Raw genomic sequence first — 18,830 nt, forward strand, 5'->3', positions numbered from 1 at the left:
AAAAAGAACTTAGTATCATAGCTTGAATATATTAGAAATAACAAAGTAGAATAGTATGTCGAAAATGTCCGAAAGAAACTAAATAGTACAGTATGTCAAAACAGAGTCGTAGTATCATATATCGAACAATATCAAAAAAGAGTCGTAGTATAGTTTGTGGAAGTGGAAGAGTAAAGTGTGTCGGATTAGAGTCAGAATGTCGAAAAAAGTAATAGTATGAGTTTTTCTATGTTGCTTTTTTATGATATTTTCATATAACTATATATAGTTTCTAAAATAAGAACACAAAGACGTCATCCTCTCAAAAAAGGTATTTAATCAAAACAAAATGTTGATTCATTAACAAGTTTATAAAACAGTGATTTAGTTACATAAATAAATTGATCAGTGTATCAAATCTTAGTTTCAACTTCATGAGCATGTTGACATGGTTGTACAATCATTTACCTAACGTAATAAATAAAAAGAGAGCATATTTCTAAACAAAAAAGGAGCTACAAATAAGAGACAACACTGAAAAAACAGATGAAATGGAGCTTTTAAAGCACAGAATACAGTTCAGCTAAAAAAAACTATAGACACTACAAAAAAGAAGGTTGTAACCAAAGTTGTATTGGCGTGTGAGAAAAGTTTGGTAGTTAAAACTACCATTTGGTTATTTTAAAGCATTAAGACAAGGCAAGAAAGAAGGCTGTTTTCATTTGAGGAACTCTAGAGATACATTAAATCAAAGAGGAGGAAAAATAAAGAGGTGAAACAGTCAAGAGCGACAGTAAAGAGCAACTTTCTGTCCTGCATAAAGTCGGGATGTGAGAAGAAGAGGCGTGGACATGAAACAGCTTCATGTGACTGAATCACTGCAGAAGGAAAACATGGAGGCAGATTTCACCGGAACAGCTGTATGTTGTCGCTGCTCTGCCTCCACAGTCGTCTCTTTCTCTTGCCTCCTACAATACTCAATACACTTCTGTGTTCAGGAGAATACGCACTTTGCATGTCCACTTCCTGTCTTGGTTTCTGCAGTTCATTACATGTCTGCAGAGCCGAAATCCAGCCTGTCATGTACTTCTGCTTTAAATTGTCCCCTGATGCAAGGCGAACGTTTTTGAAGTCCTTCTGATATGTTTTCTGTTTGTTTTCAAAAACCAAAAAGTACTGCAGCTTCAAGTATTGTGCCTTACATAGAATATTCTGTCATAAATTAGTTAACATATACATTTTTTATCAATATTCAGACATATACTTTCATATATACAGGACAATAAAATGCTTTTGTTCTCTTTTAGTTTTTTTAGTCTTTTTTTCTTTTTAAAGAGAAATCCCTGAGAATATATGTTTGACAGTTTCCACAAGACAGCTTGTTTTTTGTGTTTCCGTGACGGTAAAATAAGCATACTGAATGTTTGAGACAACACTGCAAAGCCAAAATAATCAGCCTTAAGATGAAAACAAAATTGAATCCAGTCAAATGAACTCTGATTTCCATTTTTTTCTTTCTCTTCACAGATCAGATGGCCGATGACTCGGAGGGGGAGCGAGTAAAGCTGGATCCTTTTCATAAGAGGTACTTGTCACTTCAGATGGAGTTTCTCCATTTGGTTTAAAGCCATTTGTCTTTTTCTTTGAGGCTGTTGAACGTTAGCTGAGGAAAGTAGGAGGAGTGCAAGGTGGACATTTTGCCACTGGACAATACAGTATAATATACTCAGTGTAAAACTCTTACTCTCTCACTTTCATACATATATAAAGGGAAACACAAACGTCCATGAATTGACTCCTTCTGCAAACTCAATGGTTTTATACACATTAATACCGGCTGTTGCTTTTATGGTTTACAGTGTTTTTTATCTTCAATTCCAAACTTGTCATTTTAAGGAGAAAATATACCCTAAAACACATTTGTATATCTTATTCCCATTATCCGGGGATGTCCAGTGCTCCTTCTTGATACGGCTCACAAGGAAAAGGAACATTCCATGTGATTTTCCACAACCCAATCACCTTCAGGAAGCTGTGTTCATTATCACATTCGATCCCGCAGTGCCAAATCCTAGGAAAAAGATTTGCATGAATGTTGTTTTTAGGAGGATTTTCACTTCAAGTTAGAAAGGATGTAACAAAAAAAAAGTTGGTCGTTTGATCAACCAAATCTCTCTCGAACAAGCATCATGAGTTTCTTCTTGCCCTTGTAAATCTGTTTCAGGTTGTCTATGAACTGTGTGAACTGGATGTGTCCGTCGTGCGCCATCAGGAACGTCTCTCTGGCTTTACTGAGGAACTCGATGAACTCGCTGTAGTGGCGAGGGCTGATGTGTGTCAGCCGAGAGTGCGTCGTGTTGATGTAGGCCCCGATCGTGGCGTCCAGCAGCTGCCTGAGTGGAGCCTTTTCCAGGGGCATCAGCTTCCCAGAGTTCCTGCGACTGTGCAGAGCCACCAGGCCCGGCGTTGTTAACGTGCACCGCCGCAAAATGTCCGACAAAACGGTGGCGCACTTCACACTCTTCACCACCAGGGGGATGACGGATGCCAGTTCATTTTTCCCCAAGGAGTGGCTGAGCGCACATGCCCAGAGCACGTCGTTGATGGCCGGGTGTGTGTCTTGGTTGTAGCTGAGGTTCAGGTGAGTCATGGCTAACGTTGCTAGTTTGTACGCCCTCATAGGATAGCCGCGGTGCTCCATGTAGCGCGCTATCGTAAACAGCTGTGTGTAGTTCATTCCTGTGGCGGCTGCGTCCAGTACAATCTGATAGGCTGTCTCGAAAGCAATGTGGTCCTTCTCGCAGAGCGTGAGGGCTGACAGGGCACAGTTTTGGGGGTCCTTCATGGCACACTGCAGGGCCAGGGTTCGGGCGGAGTTGGCGAGGTTCTCCTGCTGATGGCTGTCCAAATGCAGGCGGACGATGGTGCTGTTGGACATGACGGTGCTCGCCACCACACTGGTGGCTTCGGTGGGGGTGAAGAGGGTGAACCAGCTCTGCATGATGCTGTCCAGCGCAAACACACCTAGACAGAGAGGTAAAGAAATGTCAGGTAAATAATAGATCTGGCGGAAATTGTTTATAAAGTTAATGTTGGTGTTCCCCAGGGTCCAATCATAGGTCCTCTTACATTTCATGTTCACTTCTTTCCCTGTACCTGTGACAGTCCCCTGGTGAAACACATAGTTGTGAATCTTTGAAGGATAAATCTGGTGACGTGTAGAGGTTTTTGTTTAAATACCAAATACAGTTTTTTCTGATATTTTCGACATATTATACTATGATGTTTTTAAAAATTATGTCTTCTGTTGTCTAAAAGACAAGCTGGAGAACTGTGAATGTAAGCTGTTGGTTTTGTTTATTTTTATGGAATCTGTTGACAAAATGCTAAATGGTCACCAGCCTAATTCATCAAATCCAGCAGCAGAGCTCTTATCATTTTTTTAGGCAATGAATGCGAAAGTCCATTCATTGATTATTTTTATTTTACCGTATTATTTTAAAATCATACATTTTTTTAGATTGACTGATGCAAAAATAAAAAACAGCACATTTTAATTTAAATACATTTCCAGGTTTCAAAGACTCCTACAAAATAAAAGCATCAGCCGTCTCACATTGACCTTTCACCTTGTAATTGGATATTCCATTTCTAATTCTCTGACATTACATGGCTTGGCCCCACTCTACATCATCCCCTGGCATGTTCTCAATGAGTCCATTCAAACTGCGCTCACAGAAACAGGGACTCCTTGTTGCTCCCCCACATTCACAAGAAATCATCTGGGAAGAGGTTTTCCCCCTGCAGAGCTCCCTCCCTCCAGACACAGCTTCCTGTCCACTACAGACAAAATTCAGCCAGAATTCAAGTCCAAACACGGAGTCCACTTAATCAGCCAGAAGCCCTCAATCTTCCATAATTACTGCCCTGCCAGTCATTCCTAGCATCCCGCCGGGAGCCCTCCAAAACCCACTTTAAAAGTCTTGTCAAGTTTCCCCTAATTCGCTAAACCGCTCCACTGAACAGCAGACGTCCAATCATATCATGGACGGGTGTTCAGTATCTCAGGAGTCGTTATATCAACTAAAATTTGACTAAAGATCTTCTGTACAAAAGCTTTTTTGTGGTACTTGTAATTCCAATTTATGCTATTTTACACGTTAATACATTTATTCTAAATATGTTTTTAGAAATACATGTTGCGTAAACCACCAAATATATGTTTATACATTTCAAGTGGTGAAGAAATTGAGCTCAACATTGCTGCCCATGTAATAACGCGTCAACAATTATAATATATACTATAAGACACAAAAAAAGGGTTACTGCGCAGCAAAATAACTAACTAAATTATTCTTTAAGGACCACCAATCCAGCCCAAACTGGTTACCGTCGTTGACGTCCAAACTCATTTCCCTAAAAGCTTTTCCTCCTGTTTGAAAATGTGAACAAACATAAATCTCCTGGGTTGAATGGTTTTCGTTTGGATAGCATCCAACGTTAGAAAGTCATTTATATTCAATTAACAATATGTCTTATATCACTATAATGAAACCAGGATTTAGAAGTAGCTACCTCTGCGAGCGTAACTGCTTTATGGTTCAACTTTGAAGAGCAATTGCTTCAAAAATAACCCAAACTATAGGTGATAGTAGCTAGAGCTCTTTCACTTTTCGTTGGGAAACTCACCAGCTTCGGTTGCACAGGTCACCAGCCATCGCACCATCTCCCTCCGCCGCCAGTTCAAGGTGGACAGCGTCATCCTCATCACCTACAGGAAACACAAGGTTAGCTCTACGTCTGTGTGGTATTAACTTTGTTTCTTTGTGTGATTCTGTGCGTGGTTTACCTGAAGACCCAGCTCCAGGGACACTTTGAGCAGCGTGATGTCTGGCAGGCTGTCCATGAGCGTGGCGATTTTAAAGGCATCCTGGGCCAGTTTGAAGATGTGGGACGATGAGTGGATGTTCTTCTGGATGGACTCTAACACTGTTTCCAGCTTACGAGCATCACCTGGTGAAACAAAGTCATTCTCAACTTCCTGCAGGTGAAAGCCTCTAACACATCACAACAAAAAACTGGTCCAAGGAATTCAGATCCATAAAATAAGGCATACCAAGGTCTTAAAAAGTCTTACATTTAATGTACGCAGGTTTTAATAAAAACTATTTGTCTGCTGTAGGAATTTACATTATGCTGTTTATTAAGGTCTTGAGACGCTAAACATCTAGAAATTAGCCTATAATTAGCTTTATTGTGGTCAACTCAAAATGGAAAGTTAGGAAAGACAAAAGATATTACATGTGAAATTGATTGTTTTTGCAAAAACTTGAAAAAGCTTGATTTGTTTTTCAAAAGTGTACCCATCCATCACTTCATTTTCTAGTTATCTGGGACCAAGACACATAAATCAACACATTATTCAAATGATTGTTAAATACTGGGAATATAAACATAATATAAAAGGCCTGTCATTGCTTATTGTAGAATTATGATGGACTTTAGTTTAGCGTGGCACATATGAATAAGTCCCCTTTCGGTTAAATCCAATCGATCTGTTAATGCTCGTGTGTGTACCTTTAGCAGCAGTAAGCATGGTGGAGGCGAGTTCACACTGTTGGGTCTCGATGTGGCTGAGTGTGAACCAGCGGGGGAGGCGGTTGGGCATCACGGACACGATGTGGTGAGGTCGAGACAGATCGCCGGAGGGGGCCGTGGACTCCAGCACCGGTAACCTGCGCACAGAGACAAACACTTTATTAGATCTTTATTGGAGGTAAACACAGGAAGGTAGGTGTGTATATATATATATATATATATATATATATATATGAGGAAGTTAGGAGATGCTTCTTTTATAGAACCAATCAATAGTTCTCCTCGGGTGGAGCTTTGCCTCTAGCTACACTAGAATGGGTTTAAAATAACATCTCAATTTCTTCCTCCAACACTCACAGCTGCTGCTACTGTGGTTCTCCAGTCTAATATTCCTCTTTGTAATTTGGGTGGGACAATAGACATTTTTGTAAAACTCTTGGCGGTCAGGAAGAAAACCAACAGCATCTATTTATTATTCACTCATTTTCAGCAGCTTTGAATTATTTAGTGAATATTCCAGCAAAAGGAGGTTTTGTCATTAAACTGTATCACTCACACACTCACACACTCACCCACTCACACACTCACACACTCACACACAAAGCAGGAGGAGCAACACATATTTAAAGGTATAGTTTATCAGGGCTAGAACTTCCTGTCTGTCACTCTTTATTTCTGCTCCTCCTCAACATGTGTCCACACTAAGCAGAGTACATAAACACATCTTCTTCTTCATACAGACTTTTCTTTCCCCAAATAAAACTGGGATTTCAGTTTGTACTATGAATACTGAGCATTTAGAAAATTGTGACACTTAGAAACTCTAAAGTTAATAAAGACTTTCAGTTTCCTGGAACTCCCTGTGATTGGTCATTTTAAATCATAGCTTCATAAACAGCACGCTTTGTACCTTTGTTTGGAAGGGAGCCATATAGAGTTATTCATACGTGAGCCCAGCATGTTAAATTGAGTAAAGGAAGGTTTGTACTCACCGCATGGCCCTCAGTGCAATTTTGTACGTCAGTTCGACGTCATGAGGTAGCAGGGAGGTGAAGAGATACTTGGCAAAGGTGTGCATGGGGACGCTTTCTCTGTAGAGTATTTCCCCCAGACCACTGTAGGGACCAGCTGCAGGAAAACCAGAAACAGGACATGATAAATGAGCAGAGTTGGGTGTAACGCGTTACAAAAGTAATGGAGTTACAGTAATGTATTACTTCATACTGTAACGCAGTAATATAACGCATTACTTCTGAAATGTGGGTAATATAATACCCGTTACAATTCTCAGTAACGCAGTTACAACACATTTTAACCCGAAATGATGTGGGGTTTAGTTTCTAAGAAATCACAAACATCGAGACATTCTGACTCCAGAGGAATAATTGTGCAGGTAGAATAGTAACTCAGTATGCCTGTTTACTATTGGTTAAGAGAGCTGCAGAAACAGATTCCCAATGCAGAGCTGCAGGCTCACAATGCAGAGCTGCAGGCTCACAATGCAGAGCTGCAGGCTCAGATAAAAGAAAAGAAAAAGACAGGAGTGCGCAGGCTGAAGCAACAGAAGGTCACTCTCTCTCGGGCTGTATTCCTCTTGAACCCCGAGAAGTTCAGAGACTCGTGGCAGAGTGTTGAAGATATGCAGCCTCTTTCCTCTCTGGAATCGCCGGCTTTCAGAAAGCTTGTCAGCCAAATCCCCGTTAACACACCAATGACAAGGTGAGCTAACGTTGCCATAGAGACTCGTTCATATACAGCAGGTTACAGGGCCGTGCAGAGGCTCCACTAACATGTTATTAATGACAAACAGAGACGTGATGTTACCGGTATCACATATTATTCAGCCCACTTAAACGGAGCATACGTTTAATTTCAGCATACTGCCATAGATAGCTTTATTTAATGAGCTGCAATAAACTCAGTTTAGTATTTAAAGCCAGACTTTAGAGGTTATTTTGGTGAAAGTAACTCAAAGTAACGCAAAACTAGTGTAACGCATTACAGCTCAGAGACAGTAATAATGTAATGTAACGTATTACTTTAAAAAGACAGTAATAAGTAATATGTACTGTATTACATTTTGGAAGTAACTTGCCCATCACTGTAAATGAGTGCACAAACAGAGCTGCATGTTCACATTTCACTGCACGGCGACCTCGCTCATGAGATTATTCCCCACTCAGCAAGTTTGATATCGCTGGTTTAAAAACAGCTGAACGCTATGACGCGCTGTGCATCAGGATGTCTCCGTCGGTCAACCTCCACAGACGTACAGGGACTTCTGTCTTTAAAAAAGGCCTTCCTGAAATATTATGCGAGGGAAACATGCATGTTTGCAAAGAGAAACTGCAAGAATCATAAATATGTCTCAGGGTTGAGTTTCTATTTAAAAAAGGGATTATAACATTACATAACTTTTTGGGCCTTCTGTAGCCTATAATGTGTAGAAAAGCTCTAGAGAGAAAGAAAGGAGGGGAGGATGATGATTACCTGCTCTACCAGGTCAGCTACTGGGGTGCATAATAATGCTTTTTTTCAAGATCACTCAATTATAGATTAGAGCGGTTATTTGATCATGAAAGGATGTCAACGTTTTACAGGATAAGACCCTAGCATTAATGTCTAATGAAAAGTATAATGTGTTAGTCTGTCTCTAAATACTTGCCTACTTTTTTTAAAATTTGGACTTCCTGTTGGCCTCCACTTTACAATCACACACAAGAAGCCAAACGTGAGGTCGAGCGGCTCCATCATTAGTGGGTTTGGAGAGAAAAAGGCCTTGAACCATGACAAGCCACATCTCTCTCACAGGCTTATTATACCCCTATGTACACACACATGCATTCATTCACACAACGTCAGCAAACATTGACAAAGCAAACAATACACTCACACAACTGAATACAGCAGTACAGAGTACACACACACACACACACACACACACACACACACACACACACACACACACACACACACACACACACACACACACACACACACACACACACACACACACACACACACACACACACACACACACACACACACACACACACACACACACACACACACACACACACACACACACACACACACACACACACACACACACACACACGTTAAGATCAAACCGCGAGTCAGGAGATAGTTAGCTTGGTTTAACATAAGGACCGGACAAAGCTGTTTTCCCAGAGATTTAAAAGTCTTAAAATTCTGGTGTCTTATCTTTTTCTCGTCCTAGATGTATTCATTCCAAACTCTTCCTTCACAATGGAACAGTCTGGTAAATGCTAAACTAAGGTGGTGGACTCGGTGCAGCGTCGTGGAAATGACAGTATAGTTTTGCATTGAGTTTTTTGCTTCTGTTCAGTCGGTTTGTAATCATTATCAATCATCAAACCCAAATATATCAAATTAATATCCTGATACAAAGACAAGCAGCTAAACCGCCCAACCAGAAAATGCTGGACATAAGTCTCAGTCTCAGACCCTCACTCACCCTCTAGCAGGAGAGCGGCTTGTTTCCGGAAGATTTTCACCAGCGTTTCGTCGAGGTCAATTTCTTGAAGCTTGGCCAGTAGCTGCTCTTCGTTGCGACAAACTTTCTCCTGAGCGTAGAGGCCGTCCGGCATCACCCTCTGCTGCCCCAAGCCGATCAGAGCAGTCTCAACGGCCAGGGACACCAGCGACTCCCCCTCTTCCAGGAACCGCTGCGTCTGTAGAACAGGACGCTCCATCCTCCGACCTGCACCCAGAGGGCCTGAGGGGAGAGCAGAGAGAGGGGGGAGATATTTAGGGGGGAAAGATGTTCCCTTTGGGAGGCGGATCGAGCCGAGTATTGATAAATCTATTGATCTATTTGTGCTTTTTCAGAGGGGGTATCCTCCCGAGGACTGTTATCATGTTTTAATGGCTTAATGATGTCTTGGCAGACCTCACAGTCTATCCCAGGAGGTTAAAAGTCCCTAATGAATACACATACATACATATGAAAAAACAGAGTGCTTGAAGTCCTAATTGAAAACTTTCACAACTTCTTCCCTGCAGAGGCTTTCCTGGTTCACATGTAGAAGTGAAAAGTGAGTCAAGAACAATCCCCGTTCGTTCAGTTTGTTGGAATTCTTCTCCTCTCTGAGCGCTCTGCATAATTAATGCATTTTAATTGCAGTGTTTTTCCTGCTGCATTTCTTATTCATGAGCTGTTATTGGAGGATGACTACGGGCCAATCAGCACGTCTGTGTCATCACTGCTGATTGCCTGCAGCTCCGACAGGAAGACGCAATCAATGCAGTGTAAATGTCTGACGCACACTCAGGGAAATGTGTGTTTGTGTACTGAAGTACATTTCCTCAAGTTCTGTACTCAAGTGGCATTTTGGAGGTATTACCAATAAGTATTTCCTATTTTTTTAACATTATACCTTAAATGCTTTATGTCTCAGAGGGAAAAACTGTTCTCTTTACTGCACAGATTAAAATACATCAAATCACATTGTGTAAATACTAATCTGGTGTGTAGTCAGGGCTTCCTTGTAAGAGAGAAAAAGGTAATTTAAATAACTTTGAGGTGAAATGATCCAATATTTAACTAACTGAATACCTGAGAAGTCGAGCAGTGTGGCGGCTCCCTCCTCGCTGTTCCTCCACGACTCCATCAGGGTGCTGATCAGCGTGCCGATGGGGTCCAGAGGGTGCCCCACCCAGCCCTCCAGGTTAGTGACGGATGTGGTTCCTTTATGGAGCAGCTCTGCAGGAACACAAACTGTTAATAATATATGTATACTTGGTGATACCATCAGTAACAACACAGTGTAGGCAATGTCGAAGGAGTTGAATTGAAGACAGAGTGCAATTAAATACATGGTTTAGCGTAAATATGACCCAAGAAGGACAGCAAATCAGTAGCTACAGTAAGACCTACAATTATTCCTTGTAATATAATTATTAAAATCAATTAACATGACCTGGACCCAGATGAGTGGCAGGAAATTGATGGCTTGATTAACCAATTACAACGTGTATTATTATAAATCCATTTCTCCCGCCAGCGGACGACCACATACAACATTTTTCCATTATTACTAATATTAAATAAAGGCCATAAAGGAAATGCAACACTTTATATACCCCGTGTCTAGTAGGGAAGGTAAGACCTTTGAAGACTGCAATATGGTGTAAGGAGAGGAGACAAAAGTACGACTGTTTTTCAGCTCGTAGCACATTATGAGTTATTTGCGTTTTTCCTCATCTTAGTGGTACTTCTGTGAATGAATAAAGCCATTTTAGACTCCAGGTGAAAATTCTAATCTGATTTTTTGCGGCTGGTTAATCGTCAGAGATTAAATTAAAAAACAGTAAAAGTGGGTTTGGGGTGTAATATGGAAATTATATTGGAATAGTCTCTGAAACCGTAAGTGCACTAATGTTGTCTCTATAAAAAGACTAATGATTTTCTCTGGTGAAGTTGTATAAGCTAGGTAAATGTAAATATAAGTCTAAGATTTAAAAGCACCCGCACAGGAAAGTAAACAGCACAGTTTAGATGTAAGCTGACCTTTTTTGTGAGTGCGGAAGAAGTCCAGCTGTTTCTGCTGTTGCCTCCGCAGCGTGTTGACGATGGCGATGGCGAGCCTGAGTGCTTCTTTGGGGAAACCATGTGACCTCAGAGCGTCGACGCGGGCGCACGCAGTCGGGACGTGCTCTGCAGGAAAGAAGAATGAATACATCGTATCTACTTTCCTCCACCTTTATTTTTATTCCTTGTCATTCAATTCCCCGTAAATAATGTTTCCCCGTTCTCTCACCGTGCCACAGGGGCCACCCTCGGGGGTCGAACAGGGAGCTGTCGAGGTTGTCATGGTAACAGTAGTGGATGTAGTGGTCCTCGGTGATGATGTGCTGCAGGTGGGAGTCCTGCCAGTGCAGGTCGCACGCCTCGATCGCTCGCGTGAACACGGTCCGGTGAGGCCGGGTGAGAGAGTCTGAGAGGAGAGCAAATAAGTCACACACTGAGGGGGGAGAGAAGGGAGGCAAAGATACTGTGTGAGGGGAAAGAAACAGGTGCATGCTGGGAAGTTTAGTTTGCGCCACTGATTGGCCTAATAAGGTCAAGGGCAGCAGAGATTGTGACACGCTCATGAAGGCTATTTCTTTAAAACCTTTAGAAGACTGCTGCGAGTCAATTACCCCATCCAGGAAGTCATAACCACATATAAATATATATTGATAATCAGCACATTTTATACTTCCCAGTTTACAATTAGCTCGGATTAGAATCATGAATACATTTCCATAAATTAGATTAGAAATCATATGTGATGTATATGTGAGTATTTTTCAGAATCAAAGTATTCTTGTGAGGATGGTCTGCACATCTAGGGGTACATTGCAAACAATTTGTGTTGATAGCTACATCAGCACACTTTAAATGGTGCAAATTTGCCAGAATACAAACAATAAGGGCTATAAAATACAGCTGCTATTAAACAAGCTCACACAGAATTGAATAAGTTGTTTCCCAGCGTAGCTCCATGTTGACTCTATTGCAACATTATGCTCCCTTTTTGATTCTGAACATTTGAGAAATACTTAGATTTACTAATATATTGGTAAGAGAATCTGAATTTAACAGTGAAATACTGAATTCCTTCTAAATGTCTTCTTTATTCTAACACTTCTCATGCAGGATTCATTTTTTCTAAATGTTGATAGCAAAACAAATGCACGGGCAGTACAGACGAACCAGCAGCAGTAATAAGGGCATCTTTCTTCTCTTTAGACCTCTTTATCTCCACCTGATAGGAGTGTGTGTGTGTCTGGATTCTTTGATTTGTTCGAAAAGGCTGCAGGAGCTGAAATGTGTTATTAGCTCATTCTATTAGCCACACTAAAAAGGTAATAAGGCTCGCAGGCACAGAGATTGAAGAAAGGAGACTTGATTAAAAGAGAGGGGGAGGGGGAGAAAGAAACCTCAACAGTGTTAAAACAGAAGAGGAGGAGGAGGAGGTACTGCATGAGGGAGGAGAAAGAAAACCTCCAGATGTGATGAACGGGAGGATTTGGGAGATAAAAAAGGGGGGAGGCAGGTGTCATCTCACCTGGGTTGCCGGGGGGGCCCTGGGGCAGAGCGTTGGTCAGATTGGTCAGCTCGCTGCCATGGTTACCGTCCTCCAAGGGACACACGTCCACGCTGTTCCACCTGCGAAGCTGCCGCAGCCAGAAGCCCTTCTGCTCGGGCTTATAGTGGGGGTTCAGCACGATGCACATCCACAGGGCGCCTACACACACACACACACACACACACACACACATTAACATCAGGAGATGCAACTCTCTGCTGTTTCATCCTGCAGCAGGAAGAGTGGAGGTTATGAATAGTGTCAAACATATCAGTATACAAAACAAGTGACTATAGGTCATTATCACTGCAGTTTTAAAGGTGCTGATTTGTGCATCAAACCATACTTTCCTATGTGATATTATTATGATTATCATTTCATATGTTTTTCAGTAGAAAGGTCCATGAGGCCACGTCAGCATTATCATTTTCTCTGGTTTTATTTTCTATAGGTCTGTCTTTGAGTGAAATTATTTTTTATTGTATTTTATTGTATTTTCTAAACTACTGACAACATTTCTCTGTGTTGGAATTCAACAGACACTGGAGAGTGGAGCTGTATATACAAAATTCTCACATTTTAAAAAGCTGGAATGTCCACTAATCAGGGTTCACTAATGGTTATATAGGCAAGCCCACTGCGAGCTAGGACTGAGAATGACTACACTGAATAGCTTTTTTGCTCATTAACAGAAAAAAAGGATAGTAAAAACACCAGTGGGTAGCATGTTGTTGGATAAAACATGATTTATTGCAGGTGCTGAATTTGAATAAAAAATATAAATCACGTTATTATTTTTCTCACGTCCATATTGACGGTTTCAAATATTTTATTTATCTGAAACCTTTTAATAGGTACTTAAAAAATATAAAACAGGGAAAAAAGCAGCAATTCCTCATTTTGGAGAAGCTGCGATACTACTAAAAAATATAATTAACTATTGACGTATAAAAAAGCAGTGTGAAAACGTGAGCTAAGTTCAGCAGCACTGTGGCGACAAACATGAAGACACTAGAGACAGATCTGAAAAGGAACACACATGAAGACGGAGGAGGAGGGAACAATGAACACGTTAGAGGATAAATACGGGATGACAGATGACAAAATGAAACGGGAGAAGAAAAGAAAGGAAGTGAAGTGAGGAAAAACAGGAGGAGAGGTGAGGGGAGGGAAGGGGAAGTGAATGCAGGAGGGAGGGAGGCTGAGGATGGGGGGAGGGGACAGGAAGAGATGGGCTTTATCCTCTGTCTCTTTGTTAGGGCTGCTTCAATGACAACAACGAGGGAATGGAAAACTGAGCGCTGAGAACGCGATGGCAGACATGAGTGACGCAACGCAGAGCAAGAATATATCAGGGGTGTGTGTGTGTGTGAGGGTGTGTGGGGGGGTTATTAGGTAAAGAAAAACAAAAACAGAGCAGGGGAGAAAGTGTGGAAGGAGACCATGGTAACATAGGCGGTCTAATTGTTGCATCACCGTTTTGGTCATGAGCAAAGCCAGGCATATTTTCAAGGAACCGTTTTTCACTCAAGCAAAGGCATTTGGTTCAGCTTTTTATCTTCTACCATGTTCCTGCATCTAAAAAGGGAAGGTGTTTCTGCACAGGTAGACCAGAAAACAGAAGATGTGTATTTCTTTTTATTCTGGGCTTTTAAATAAAGGATGTCTGACAGTTTACCCCAAAGAATCTGAGATTTCCATTAAATCAACATTTTCTTGCAGTCCAAAATCATGTCTTCTGTTGCTTTTCAATGTCAGAAACCCAACACATTAGGTTACAAATATTTTAAATTGGAGAAATGCACATATTGTACACAGAGAGATTTATCGAGATATTTTTGGCCATTTTTGCTGAAAAATGTTACTGAAATACAATTTTTTTACACAAATGAGTTGATCAACACATTAATGGCCTAATAGTTATAAAAAATGTCACAAGAAACACATTTATTCAAAGCACTGTCTATTTAAATGTGTACTGAAATATAACTGGTATGTAGAAATGCTGCTATGTCTTTGCAGATGTGTGTGTGTATCTGAGTGTGTGTGTGTGTGTGTGTGTGTGTGTGTGTGTGTGTGTGTGTGTGTGTGTGTGTGTGTGTGTGTGTGTGTGTGTGTGTGTGTTTTACCTAGTTCGTCCCACAGCTGCCTGTACTTGTCCGTCATGGTGGTCCCCTGTTGCCTCCACAGCGCCAGTCTGGGGTCGCCCATGAACTGCTCTGTGATCAGCGTTAACATGCGCGCTCCGTTTGAGTCCCTCATCTTCAGCATCTCCCTCACCTGCAGAAACGCAGGGGCATTGTGGGTAAACATGGCCATTCAGCTGCGGTGCGATGACGTGTGTTGGGAATGATTGTGTTACCTTGCTGAACAGTAAGTTGAGCTGCTTCCCCGAGCCGTGGTAGCCGCCCTGGGAGAGGAAGAGCTTGACCTGCTCCTGAACCTGCTCCTCGTCCAGATGCCAGCAGTTCTCATCGTCCACGCTGGCGCCCGCCGTCGGATCCGGAGCGCCTGGAACCAACAAAGAAAATCAGTCAGGAACTCATTAGAGGAGCAGAAGGTCATCAGACTAAAGCTGATTTTCATTTTTTCGTTTATCTTTCAGTGGTGGAGGAAGTCCTCAGATGTAGTAGAATACCTCAGAGAAGAAGGTATTACAAAAGTGTATGTACAGTTAATGTCCTCGCTTATATTCATTTGAATAATTTCCAGGGAGGAGCCGCCCTAGCCATGCCTGCATCAGCACATCACTCAGCGTGTGCATTAATGCAGCGAGCTTAAACACTGATCAATACCATTAATTCAGCTAAATCTGCAAAAATAACCAGCATACAACACTTAGCAAGCGTCACTGGGGAGGATTAAAGCCCGGAGATGCAAAAAGCCAAATAGGTTCGACTTCTTTCCCCAGCATACATGCAGATACCAAAGAGACATTATACAAGTACCTGCAAGGATCTCCCTCAGACATGCAAAATATTTACATTACTACAGTCATTAGTAGTCACTGTAGAAACTTATATACAAGTTGCTGAATCATTGAATTTTGCAAAGAAAAAACGTTTTAAATGTAAACAGACTGGGATAAGGAATATAACTGTGCTCCAGAAGCGGAAAACTACTACAAAATGTTTTCCTCAATAGAACCATTCACTACTTGTATAACCAGTTAGATTCAATATGTAACTAAAAGAGCCATAAAACACCAAATATCCCAGAGTGTACAAACACACACACACACACACACACACACACACACACACACACACACACACACACACACACACACACACACACACACACACACACACACACACACACACACACACACACACACACACACACACACACACACACACACACACACACACACACACACACACACACACACACACACACACACACACACACACACACACACACACACACACACACACACACACACACTAATTGTCTGCGACGGCCTAAACAGCAACAAAAGAAACTTTTCCCACTTAAATTCAAGTGAAGCTTCACCTGATCTGTTTCTGGTTCTCCCTGAACACACTGTGTTGTTCCGAGTCTCTAAAGATAGCAGCCTCCAGCTGCTCCTCCACTGGAGCATGATGGAGGGAAGTGTAACACTAACAAGTACCAACAACGACTGAGCTGCTTTACTTAAAATTAGAAATAGTTTGGTTTTAGAGAACTCCATTACAGGTAAAAGCCCTGAACAATGTTTCCACTTATTATCGGTAGAATGCGTTTGTTTCAGGTATTAAAATAAGAAGTCATCAATGAAAATTCCTAGGCTCCTCCAACAATGAAAAATAGTGCAATAAAATAGTACAAATGAATTAGTGACCACCATTATTCCAGCCCCTCTACTCACCATGCACCTGGTTGATCTCGGAGTTCTGCGACAGTATCTCGTCGGCCAGTTTCTGTGCGGTGGGCAGCACCTCGGTGTGATGCACGGTGATCAGGTACTGCACAAACTTCTGCAGCTGATCTCTGTTCATTTGGAAAAGAGTCTCTGAGATGGGCAGGCGCAGTTTGACCTGCTCGGGCTTCCGTACTCGGTACAGCGCCAGCGCCACGACGTGTGTGCAGTAGAAGATGTCTTTGTTTCCGCAGCTGCACGTCACTGCGGTGATCTTGCAGCGGTCGAAGCTGACGCTCACGTTGCAGACGATCTCGGGCTCCGAGGCCGTGGCAGGCTCCCGTACCGTGCCGCTGAGGTGGAACCCTGCAGAGAAACAGAAAACATGTTTACAGTTAATCTGCAGGTGATCAGTGATGACACAGAGCGGCTATCGTATTACACAGCTGTATTTAAACCTGCACTAAATGACCCAGAAAACAACTCATGGAATTTTTTGAATTTGGGTCATATTTTTGCCATATGAGCGATAACATCTCTCTTTTAGCTCCCATTTTGGTCTGTACCACCTCCTGAGGAAAGGATCTAGCTTCTAAATGCTCCATTGTGCTCTAGCTTGTTGCTAACTTGTGTGATGTACTGTTAAAATAAAAATGTGCATTAAATCTCCACCAAGGACACTGCATATAAACGTTTTTTTCTTTCCTCATTTTTTTTCAGTGCAAGATTTCCACTCTTAAAGAAACATTAAACCCGATACTGCGCATCACTGTGGTCCAGGCTAACTCTGATCCCGCCATGAAAGTAAAAAGAAAGGAGGAAAGAACCACAGAGAGAATAAAGACAAAGGAGTGAAAGATGACGAGGCGAGAGCAAAGTTCTCCCAAATATTCTCATTTCCTTTTAATTTCCCTTCCACAACACCTCCAGTGCTTTCCTCCCCTCTCTCTCAGGACGGGATCATTCAGACAGAGCGGCTGTTGTACAGAGAAGCGCTCACAGGCTGAAACCTATAGGTCTCTGTGAGCTTCAGGGGAACGTAAACATGGATGGAGACGTAGATTTCAATGTGGATTTAACCTTAAGCTTACTTCTTGAACTCAGGTTTCTCAAAGCTTAGGTGTTTAAATTGCCGACAGGAAAACAAACTCTACTGTTTCTGGTTTGGAGAGGGAGGATGGAGCACAAGAACAGGCAAGTGTCAATTTCCACTTCAACAGAAAGTCTTGACTAACGTTTAAAATGCAGCAGCTACAGTAGCTTTACATATTCCAGATAAGAAGGAGCAGCCATGAGATGACTACGCATGCAGACTATCATTTATGACAAACATTATTCTGTAATGACAGTGAGTGAAAGTGTGTATCTGACTGGGTTAGTGGGCTACAGTGATAACGCATGGTGTCAAAAGCTGGGTCACAGGAAATCTGCTTTAAGGGTTTATCGTCTGCGTACGTACATTTAGCAGAATTTGATCTCTGTATTGTTTCAGTTTCACTGTACCGAGAACACAAGGTTCTTCATGACTAACAGACGAGATAAAATGAAGGCAATCTGATGAAAACACCTGACTCGAGCTACAAAGGGTTGATCAACATTGTTTGGGCATGTACGTTGTTGTTTTCGACAGAGAGAAAGATGGACATCCTTCATCATGTTGACAGGCCAACAGGAGTGACAGATGACAACATAATAAGATGGTAGTCTGAGCCGCAGTAGATGGAAGACTCTCCGGTAAAAACCCTGTCAGTGGGGCAGTTTACATGTACTGGGAGCAGGCAGTAAAAGCTAGTGCAGATTCAATGTCTATCTTCACTTCAATGCATCATATAGAAGGTTTTTAAGTGATCGTCACACAATAGTGGGTACCACTACAATCAGACTACTCTTATAAAGTGTTTACGAATAGTTTGTAATTCCTTTATTAATCCGGTTGTGAACACTTTATAAATCAATAATAAGCTTTTATAAGACAAGAGATAAACAAAACATCAAGATGGATGGGGGGAAAATCAACTCCGTGAACAACAGATACCCAGAATGTTGGCTCATGAAGAAGACAAAGTAAGCTAGGTATCCAATATAAGGCTTAGTCATGCTGCCAAATAGTGAGCCTGTGTTGATGCATCAAAGCTATGTTAGAACTTATAAATGGTTCCTAATGATTAATAAAGTGTTTACAACCTAATTAATAACCTATTTATAAACCCTTTATGAATCCTTTATATGGGTAGTCTTATTGTAAAGCGGTACCCAATAATGAGACAAGTACA

General features: G+C 41.7%; 1 protein-coding gene across 1 annotated transcript in view; it reads right to left on the bottom strand.

The window, feature by feature from the left end:
• Window positions 1–296: 296 nt before the first annotated feature.
• Window positions 297–18,830, bottom strand: part of zswim6 (zinc finger, SWIM-type containing 6) — a 37,347-nt gene continuing 18,813 nt past the window's right edge. Inside the window, exons 2-14 of the mRNA XM_063890037.1 lie at window positions 16,567–16,923; window positions 15,058–15,206; window positions 14,825–14,975; window positions 12,675–12,854; window positions 11,382–11,558; window positions 11,132–11,278; window positions 10,178–10,324; window positions 9,077–9,337; window positions 6,570–6,705; window positions 5,557–5,714; window positions 4,829–4,992; window positions 4,669–4,750; window positions 297–3,003 (exon numbers count right to left, since the gene is read on the bottom strand). Of these exons, the coding sequence (XP_063746107.1) occupies window positions 2,141–3,003; window positions 4,669–4,750; window positions 4,829–4,992; window positions 5,557–5,714; window positions 6,570–6,705; window positions 9,077–9,337; window positions 10,178–10,324; window positions 11,132–11,278; window positions 11,382–11,558; window positions 12,675–12,854; window positions 14,825–14,975; window positions 15,058–15,206; window positions 16,567–16,923 (2,972 nt within the window). The 3' untranslated portion in view covers window positions 297–2,140. The remainder of the gene's footprint in view (window positions 3,004–4,668; window positions 4,751–4,828; window positions 4,993–5,556; window positions 5,715–6,569; window positions 6,706–9,076; window positions 9,338–10,177; window positions 10,325–11,131; window positions 11,279–11,381; window positions 11,559–12,674; window positions 12,855–14,824; window positions 14,976–15,057; window positions 15,207–16,566; window positions 16,924–18,830) is intronic.

Source organism: Eleginops maclovinus, chromosome 8 (assembly GCF_036324505.1).
Source record: "Eleginops maclovinus isolate JMC-PN-2008 ecotype Puerto Natales chromosome 8, JC_Emac_rtc_rv5, whole genome shotgun sequence".
In the NCBI taxonomy this organism is placed as follows: Eukaryota; Metazoa; Chordata; class Actinopteri; order Perciformes; family Eleginopidae; genus Eleginops; species Eleginops maclovinus.